At 43.1% G+C, this 10,083-nt stretch overlaps 1 protein-coding gene across 3 annotated transcripts; it reads left to right on the top strand.

Annotated features, from left to right (window-relative positions):
- Window positions 1-641: 641 nt before the first annotated feature.
- Window positions 642-9,822, top strand: LOC117767583 (kinesin-like protein KIF24). 3 transcript variants are annotated; one of them, XM_034595349.1, is made up of 15 exons: window positions 642-731; window positions 1,809-1,913; window positions 1,992-2,783; window positions 3,098-3,260; window positions 3,411-3,508; window positions 3,673-3,891; window positions 4,175-4,262; window positions 4,687-4,808; window positions 5,048-5,153; window positions 5,670-5,741; window positions 5,838-5,947; window positions 6,115-8,114; window positions 8,364-8,643; window positions 8,845-8,938; window positions 9,041-9,822. In XM_034595349.1, exons 3-15 carry the CDS (start codon window positions 2,002-2,004, stop codon window positions 9,167-9,169), a joined length of 4,263 nt encoding a protein of 1,420 aa, XP_034451240.1. In that variant the 5' UTR covers window positions 642-731; window positions 1,809-1,913; window positions 1,992-2,001; the 3' UTR covers window positions 9,170-9,822. The 3 variants fall into 3 exon arrangements, with proteins under 3 accessions (XP_034451240.1, XP_034451238.1, XP_034451239.1); XM_034595348.1 differs by lacking the exon at window positions 642-731 and adding an exon at window positions 1,546-1,636; XM_034595347.1 differs by lacking the exon at window positions 642-731 and having other exon boundaries at window positions 1,536-1,913.
- Window positions 9,823-10,083: the final 261 nt, after the last annotated feature.

The following is a 10,083-nucleotide window of genomic DNA, read 5'->3' as shown; positions in this document are numbered from 1 at the left end:
CAATTTAGATAAAACAGACTAGTGAAAAAATCACTAGGATTATTTTATGTTCAATTTCTGCCAGTAGATCCTTTTCACCTAAATCCTACACACTGAACCTTTAACTTATAGAATGTTTGTTTGACATTTCCCAGGGAATAATTTGTGTATATAGAAGAAAAAGAAGTCAGGCCTGTTTGAGGGACTGATATCTGGGTGTGTGGAATTTGGTGCAGCTTCATTGATGATAGTTGACGGAGGTACACGTATTCTAATTAATACTCAAATGTTAATTATATATGCTTTTGACATCATCAGTGAAGGCATAGTCTCCTCATGCATATCAGCGGTAATATGATCACGCGGGGGAGCTGCTGTTAAAGTCGCCCTGCTGAGGGAGACAAATGTCTAACAGGGTTAGTGTGAGGAGGCTTTGTGTCTGTGGGCATTAAACCCTCCGAGGGATTATCTCTCTCTTCATGCTGAACTGGATGGTAAGCGACTGTTTGTCTCTTTACATTTAAAACGTCAGATGAGCTGCAGCAGGACGTGCGTTCACTTCACATGTGGGAAAACACAACTCCGGAACCGCTGTCGTCGCCATGGAGACCAACCGTGTACGGAAATGGTGATACCACTCAAGCTAACAGCTCTGTGAAAAATTAATGCTTCTTGTTTCTTCACTTAGCTCGTTCAAACACTGTCCACACTGTCCTGTGCTGCTGCTTTTAAACAAGTCTGCAGTGAATCTGGTAAGTTTTCAGTTTTTTAAAACCTTTTACAAACATTTTAGCCAGTTCATACTTAAAAACTATTTAGCTTTACTTTTCAGACGATTCAGGCAGTTACCTTTATCCTTTCTTTATTTTGTTTTTTTCTGGGTTATTTGCTCCAGTGACACTTTTGGACAGGTGTCAACAACAACTTCCCCTTTACTTTATGCTCTGCAGCCACTCTGTAATTCATTTTGGAGAATTGACATCAGACAGAGCATGAAATCCCAACAGGGAATTACCCACAATGACATGCCCTTGCTCTGTATGTGTTTTAATTCCAATGTGCTTGTAAAGTGTGAAGATGCTACTCTACAGTTTTCTGCTGTATTTTTTCATTTATTTTATATTTTAAACTGATATAGACTTACGTGTCTGAAATCAAGTTTAACTAACTAACTATCTAACTCAAATAAAAAAGCAGTTTAAAACTATTTTCAAGCTAAATAAAAGAGATTAAAAAGATTAGAATGAAAGAGGTAACTTTATTAATAGGGGCAAAATAAATAAAAAGGATCAAATCTGTATAAAATATTTAAAAAACATGTCATGATATAAAAAGGATCTCACTCAAGTTTCATGTGTCAGGACTATTACAGCTGCCAGCCAATCTACTGTAGAAGCCAGTGAAGCAACAGTTGCATGCCTGTGTCTGCTATATTTATCATATTTGCTAGGATACAGAAATGTGTGACATGACTGCACCCTGCTGCCCCGGCTCTATCCTTACCAAGTGTCAAATTTCAGCATCATACCAGTGTCCTGTGCCCCCAACGGTGCAGTGTGGTAGTTATGACACAGTGACCCCCCCATTGGCCATCAGTCTCTGACAGAAATCACTGAGGGAGGGAAAACAGCAAGGACACATGGTCTTGTGAAAAGTGGTGTGGCTGCTGTAGGGAGCTCGTGTAGTGTTTCTGATTTTATTTTGTTTTATTCAAGTTTAGCCTGCTGCAGAGAATCACTTAAGTAGCACTGTCAGTTTTTGCATGCTTCTTTTTTTTGTGACCGACCGATGGAGAGACTAAACCGACATGTGTGCCACTCCCGGGGTAGGTCGAGTAAAGACAAAGGAAAACAGAGAGAAAAGGAAGGGAAAGAAATAACACTTTGCCTGAATGAGTGTCTGAGAGCGGTTGAGCTGCAGCACCACTATGCCAGGTAAGAATACTCACCCACAGAACATCCAAAATGTGATGTATTCCCCTCCTTTGACTCTCCCCCTCTCTCTGCTGTCAGGTTTACCTCCATGGGGGTTTGCCGTGCAGTCCACCTTTCAGCACTGACCATGGAGGACTATCCCCTCTTGGGAATCCGAACTATGGAGGAAAGGACTCGACTCTTCCATCTGGTCCAAATGATCAAAACTCTCGATCTGGAGAGTCTTGAATATGAAGATGGTTATGATGATTTTGGTGCTGATGGTGGGGATGAAGGCTATGGTGTAGTGGACAGTAGTTTTACTTATGATGGATATGGAGGTCCCGTTCGCAGACGGCTTGATTTTGGTTGTGAAACCATTGATCATCATCAGAAGCAACTTTCTTATCCCAAAGGCTCTGTTCATGTCCGCACCAGTCATATGGGAAATGATGCACCAGTCCAGTGCAGAGGGTCAGCCACAACTCTGCAGCTTGAACTCGACAGTGGGAGAGCTGTGAAATGTGGCTGCAAAGAGAACAACAACCACAGGACAGATGCACATAGTCGTCCATCAAATCAACACACAAGGAGAGACACCATAGGAGGAATTGCAGTGCAGAACTCTGACACCCTATTATCACCAAAGTTTGTCTCCTTCCACAAACAGAAACCCAGGCCTGCACCAGTGGCATCAAAGACGTTTAACAGCAAACCAGTTGGGCACAAAGGCAGGAAAATAATCTCTAAGAAGGAAAAACTTCCCACAGAAATACACAGTTATGGGGCTTCAGGATCCATGGCTAAGAAAACACCCATTTATGAATCAAAGAGAACCACTGGTTACAACTACGGACTACCTCTGAGTTCCCCTCCTGCTCCAAACAAAAAGTGAGTGGAGGTGGTTTGTGTTGTCCTCACTGCTTGCTCCTGACTAGCAAATGAATGTCTCAGTGGAGACATGTACAGGTGCAGCATGTTAAATGCATTTCCTGAACATGAAAGTATACTAATGGCTCCAACACAAGCAGTGAGGAGAGGTTTCCTGTGCATGTTCAACTTTTTTGACGATTTACATACTGTATGTGATTGTGTCTCTTTGTTTTAGGACATTTGCACAAAGTTTGCATAAGAGCATTGTTTACTTTCGACATGATAATCCTAATTTTGACTGTGATTGGTGTGTGTGTGTGTGTGTGTACCAGGCAAGAAGGGAAGCAGCGGATTAGCGTGTGCGTGAGGAAGAGACCTCTGACATGTGCACAGAGCAGGAGAGGAGAAGCAGACGTTGTCACAACTTCAGGTGGAGAGTGTGTTACTGTTCATGAAAGCAAAGAAGCGGTGGATCTCACACATTACATACTACAGGTAGATGTGGAGATCATATATCCATTTTTTTGATCATATATCTATAGTCATACGTCAAATGGTAATGATGTTCAGTTTCATGAAATACTGAAACTGTAAGGGTGGATTATTTCGATTTTGTAAGGCTACCTTGCTGTGTTGTCCCTGTAGCACAGGTTCTACTTCGACCAGGTTTTTGGAGAGGAGAGCTCCAACGAGGAGGTGTATCAAGGAACAGCATATCCTCTGGTGCAGCACATGCTCAATGGGTAGGTTGGCACTGATGTAGTGCTACAACCTGAGGTGTATATGTTGTCACACTCAATTCCTTCCCACCCAAATGTCCTGAAGCCAGTTTTGTGTTTGCTTGCTCTGTGTCTCTGAGAATCTGTGCCTCCTAACCAAATTTATTTTTACTTTGTGCGTTCCACAGAGGCAAGGCCACTTGTTTTGCATATGGCCAGACAGGTGCAGGGAAGACTCACACCATGTTGGGTTCATCCGCCGGGGGACCAGGGTTGTACACACTTGCAGTCCGGGACATTTTTGCACACCTGTCCACCTCACACATGCTCTCTCCCCTGCTGGTGTATGTCAGTTTCTTTGAGATTTACTGTGGTCAGCTGTATGACCTGTTGGACCACAGGAAAAGGTTTGTGTGTACACTGATATATAATATATTTTGAAGGTACATATGAAAGTAACTGTTATTAGTTGCTTATTTGTGTTATAGCCACCATTTTCAATATACTTGTTAATAATGAATTTAGAATTTTCTATATGATTTTAACAATTAGTCTTCTCTTAAGGATAATGCAGTTTTAGCAGCATCATCATCATCATCATTTAAGGGAAACAGGATGTTCTCGTTTAAATTTTTGTAGTAATATAAAAAACTAATTTTATTCTTTCACCCTCGGTTCATCTGTCTCTAGGTTATTCGCCAGGGAGGATGGACAGAAGGTGGTTCACATTGCAGGGTTGCGTGACGTCAGGGTGGACTCGGTCAGCTCCCTGCTGCAGGTTCATCTCTTTCTTTAAAATAGCCTCATATCCCTGCTGCACTGTCCAGACCTGGTGCTCTGATCAGCACTCCATCCTTTAGAACACATGCTTTGATTCCAAAATCAGAGATCTACCATTTAATAAAGAAAAATAAAATGTCATGGCTGACGGTCTTGCTTGTGACAGAGGATCAAGAAATACTTGTTCTTCTAGGCTTTATTCGCATTCTAACTGATTTTTGAAAATGACAAGATTGCTTGTTATATTTTATTGCTTTAAATCACTCAATAGTAACGTATGTGCTATTCAGTGGATTAAATCTACCACATCAGGACTGCTGATCTGTGCCTGATTTTTCTTATTTGTTTGATATCGTGACCACCGCAATCTCTTAAAACATCTCAATCTCCCCCCTCTTCCTCCTCCTGTCTTCCTTAAAAAGGTGATTTCACAGGGTACAGAGGAGCGCACGCAGGGGATGAGCGGAGTAAATCCACTTTCTTCTCGATCCCATGCTTTGCTTCAGATTCAGCTCAGAAGTCCAAACCAGCAGATAAGAGGCAGGTTAGTGTCAACATCCCATGTGTTTTATCATATTGTGGGGTATTATCATGTACACTCTTTTCTAATTGCTTTTCTTTTCTCCTTAAACATTTTTTAATAATACGTTTATTACGTAGCAGGTTGAATTATTACTTTATTAAAATGTGTGTGTGTGTGTGCGTGCGTGTGTGTGTGTGTGTGTGTGTGTGTGTGTGTGTGTGTGTGTGTGTGTGTGTGTGTGTGTGTGTGTGTGCCTGTAGGATGTGGTTTGTGGACCTGGCCGGAAGTGAGAGGGCATCGGATACCAAAGACCCAGACAAGCAGAGCCGTATGGAAGGAGCTGAGATCAACCAGAGTCTGTTGGTTGTAAGCTACACACACAGACACATGCTGACACACTCAAGAGATCTCATATAAGCCACATTCAAAAATGTTCTGCACTCTGGATATTTTTTGGATAATTTTTCCTGCCAGCCCGCTAGTAAAATTGTGTGAAAATTCACATCAAGTAAGAGGATGTGTTCATTTTTAACACACAACGCACGTGAAACTGGAAGAAATACAGCTTCTCTTTTCTCGTCTTACACCAATGAAGATGTCATCTTGGACAGACAACATGATTTGAGAGCTTTTGGTGATAACGGCTTATGCCTGTGTCAATGTGCAATGTCCAGAATTTATATGTTATGTCCTGCCTCCTGCATGTAAACCCAGGCGCCATATACCTCACCTGCATGTTTTCCTGTTAGTTTGAAAATGTGTGACCCAGACAATCTCCTGCTATGTTCTTCATGTGTGAAAATGACATGTCTGAAGGTATTGCAAATGTATAGTGGGATTTTATTTTCCTTTCCATTAATACGTTTTTCTTTTGTTCCTCAGCTTAAAGAATGTATCCGGTCCCTTGATCAAGAGCAATCACACACACCGTTCAGACAAAGCAAACTTACTCAGGTAATAAGACCAAACTACAATATTTTACATTTCTTTATAGTGTTAATGATCGTGTGCTTGATGAATAAAACCCTTACTACTTTGTTCTCATTCTAGGTTTTGAAAGACTCATTTGTTGGTGATTCAATGACGTGCATGATTGCCAACATTTCACCTGGCAACTTAGCGACCGAACACACACTTAATACACTGAGATATGCTGATCGGTGAGTGTTGTGTGTGTGTGTGTGTGTTTCCTTTATCCTGTTTTACTTAAATTACATAGTGGTTTTAAATATAGTGTTTATGTCTCCATGGTTGTACCCAGGGCTATAGTGGTGATGAACAGTGACTAAAATTACTTGAGATGCTATATCTACTTCGTTTTTTAAAGGGTGAAGGAGTTGAGGGGACAAGGAGGACTAAGAGGAGGACTAAGAGGAGGAAGAAGGGGCAAGACGATGCCCTCCCCTAAACATAACCTGTCCAACAGCAGCAGTGGCAGCAGTGTTGGCCCACGAGGGAAAAGTCCCCCTAAAAAGCAGAAGTTAGGGAGACGACCAGAGGCTTTTGCTCCCACTTCACCAAACACCAGGTCGTCCACAGGGGACACAAATCTCTGCTCCACACCCAAGAACAGCAGATGGAAGGCGGAAACAAGTGCAATGGGCGGAGAAGGGATCGGACTTGAACATGTTACAGCGATTAGAGGCTGGCTGGGACCGGGCGATACGAGGCATAGGAGGCATGAAGCAAGTGAAAGAATTGTTAGGAGAAGAGAAAATGAAATGTGCGGAGGAATTAACGGACACTTGGGAGGCGACCATGATGTCCGGGCAGGGCTGGTGTTGGTACCGCCAACAGATGAGCAGCGTCACAAGAGGGAGGTGCAAAACTCTTTAACTCAAAGGGCATCTGGAAAAAGAGAAAAAGAGAACCAGCAGAGCCCTGTGAAAGGGGGAAGAGTGGAGGAAGGAGGATGGTTACAACAGCGAAGGCAAGTTGAGCGCAGTAGAGACATGGGTAGTGAAGTAGAAAAGCTAAGGGAAAGAGATTTACAGATGTTTGATGGAAAGGATAAGGAGAGGCATCGGCATCTGAGAATGTATCACCAGCAGCTACAGCAGTTTGCGTCCTCAGCTTCTTCCTCGTCTGCCAATCTCCTCTCACCGTCTGTCTCTCCATTATCCTCTTCTCCTCTTCCACAGGATTCCCAACTGTCAGCTTCTGCCCTCACATATCAAGATGTGGAAGATGTCTTAGATGTGTACCGAGCTGGAGTTCAGATTAGAGCTGATGCTAACAGAGGACAGTGGCCTTTTCCCAGTGGTGAGATTCACTTGCAAACTGAATTCTCTCCAAGCTGCAATAACAATCACGCCCGTGGTGAATCTGGTGGTGTTGGCGATCACTTGCTGGTATCATGGGAAGGAACAGAGGGAAGACTTGAACAAGGTGAAAGTGATAAAAGGAGGTCAGTGGAGCCAACAGGTGAAGTAAGGTTAAAGAGAGAAGTTAAGAAGCCAGCTGGGACAGAAGGGCGAGAGAGGAGGTGGGCCTGGTTGGCAACAGTGGAGACAGAGCAAGAAGATAGGGTCACAGGTGCGATGCCGACTGATGCAGGGGCACAAGTGACTTACAGCTGTTGTTCTGATGACAGAGGACAAAGGGGTGAGGAGGGACTCCATCCCACAGATGACCCAGCTGAGCGGAGCACTGATTGGGAAGGAGACAGCCCTCATCAGCGAGCTCCAGCAGAACGACCCCTCTCCCCAGCCTGTGAACAGGTCAACACACTCCCGACCCCACACAAACTAAGTGATCGCTCTCTTGAATCAATACACACCAGATGCATCTCCCACATCCCTCCACTACCTCTGCAAAATGGCCCTTTTTCAAACTCTCCTTCAACCACTCAACCGCTCTCTACCTCTATCACTCAGAGTAGATATAAAACAGCGGAGCCCCTTAACAAACTGTCTGAAAGTCCAGTTTACACTCAGGTACAAAACCACCCACACATCAAAGCTAAAATACCGTTTTTACCCCAGCATGAGACTGACACAGTTTCTCTCAGCTACACAATGGACCCCCTCAGCCTCTCGATGCTTCAGGTGGACCAACAGGCCGCGACATCCTCCTTCCTACAAGGGGAACAGAGCAACCCCTCAATCTGTGTGCTCAGGAATGAAATGGGGAAAAATACCAACAGGAAAGGGGGAAAAGAGCAACAGACATGTGCAGAGATGACGGAGAAGCTTGTAGAGGCTGAGGATGTAGATATTCATCTTTCTTTTTTGGAGCTGCCGCTAGCAAAGACCCGCTGCTCCACCACCTCTGACACCGTGACAGCTATCAATCACACGGATCGGACAAAAGACCCTCGTGGAACAGGTAAGTGTGAGCTCTCGAAGTGTGTGTAATAACTAGCGTTTAAAATGTTTATGTGAATATGTATTTTTTTGTCTTGTCCAGGTAGGACAAAACCTCCACTGCCTGAAGTTACGCTGCTCCAGGACCGAGAGAACAATCAGAAACTCCAAACCATGCCAGTCCTTAGCCCCAAAGCCCCTGCATCCCCACTTAAACCCTCTACATGTGCTTCGATGCAAACTCCGGTTGTGCAGTCCATCGCAACCTCTGTCCGGCACTCTGAGGACATTCATTCATCCAGCTCGCACACTCTAATCCCAAATGTTGCCACACAAATGCCAACAGAGCGTGCACACAACATGCGCAGCAAACCTGACTCCTCCACCTCAACACCACAGTCAGAAGGTGTCTTGGACCAGTGTCACATGGTACATTCAAACCCCTCCGGCGATTTAAACAATGCAATCCAACCAAGTCAAGAAAGTACGAGCAATCAGCTAAGTACACCCACAATCCATCCGTCTACCCTGAAAGACTTGAATCATGCACTGTAAGTAACACAATTCTCACTATTTCATTTTATTTTATTAAGGATATTGATGATGTAGTTCACACATCTTAGTCCTACATATGATTCAGACCTCTTTGATGACAGATGTAGAGAAGGTGTTGTGTATTCTTAATGCTGCATTGATCACAACCAAGAGATGATGTGTTTGAATAAAACATCTCCTCTCGAATCCAACTCCAGGTGTCGTGTTGTCCAGGCCCACTGGGAGCAGCTTGAAGAGATGGAGGCTTTATGCCATAAAGAGGGCACACTTCTGTTCCAACAACCTGATATGGTCCGAATAAATCAAACCCTCAATAGCTTTTTTCTAAACTGCACATTTTACAGTGACTACACATTTTTATATATCCTCACTCTTCATCTCTTTGTCTTACAGGCATTCGGGGAATACGTCAACAAGCTAGAAGAGATAATGGAGAAAAAGGCTCTGTGTGTTCATAGCATGAGAGCCCAGCTGCAGCCATATCTGATGCTCCGTCAGTCTAACCAAACACACAATCTATGAGGAGATACAAATATTCAGATTATCTGAATTAACTAAATTAAAAAGCAGGGATATTTATATTTATAAGTAAAGCCTGTACACTGAAGGGATGCGGGTAGTGCAAGACTATCATGGTGTTTACAACTGCACAACATATTTTTTACTGACAAGACTAAATTCAGTGAGTTAAATACATTATTAATGTTTTTTATTTCATATCTTGTGTGTGTGTGTGTGTGTGTGTGTGTGTGGTTTGTTTTTTTCTGCTTGGATGTGAGGTTATTATTTTACTCTTCCCCTGGGCTCTTGACATGATGATTCATATGCATATAGTATTTAATAGAATCTATGAATATTTGCTACTTTAAATCATAATTTGTTACGTTCATCTCTTGAGGGATATCTGTCACACTACTGTGGCTACTTGAATGACTGGTATTTTGAAACGTAGTTGTTTTGACAGCAGCTATTTATGTACTGTATGTGCTGCAACTTCTAAAGGGCGGTACTTTTTCAAGTCCAGTCTTGGTCCACTATTTTCCACTGATTTCTGACAGCTTTGATCATGTCTGTATTTTGTTTTTTTTGTTTTTGTTTTACTTGATCAAGGCTTTGAGTTTGCCTGGTTTGTGTCTTAATTCGTGCTGCACACCACCACAACCCTCTGCCTGGACGAAGACCAGCCCAGCCTGAGTAGGGTCGCTCTTCTGTTTAAGCTCGACTGGATCTCTGAAGCAGTGATACACTGAACCAAAGATACACAACTAATATTTTTCTTACCTGCAAACTTGAGCTCAGGTTGTCTGCTGAGCTGTTTACTTGACAGGTGGCTGTTTTCGAGTGCTACATTTGTTGTCTACAGATAAAAGATTGTGATACTTGTAAAGCAAATAGACAGTAGGTGTGTTTTCAGTTTACAATAGAGTATTTGAAAC

This window comes from Hippoglossus hippoglossus, chromosome 9 (genome assembly GCF_009819705.1).
Source record: "Hippoglossus hippoglossus isolate fHipHip1 chromosome 9, fHipHip1.pri, whole genome shotgun sequence".
NCBI lineage: Eukaryota > Metazoa > Chordata > Actinopteri > Pleuronectiformes > Pleuronectidae > Hippoglossus > Hippoglossus hippoglossus.
Note: the sequence above shows the minus strand (reverse complement) of the source record. Positions and strands in the feature narration are given on the sequence as shown.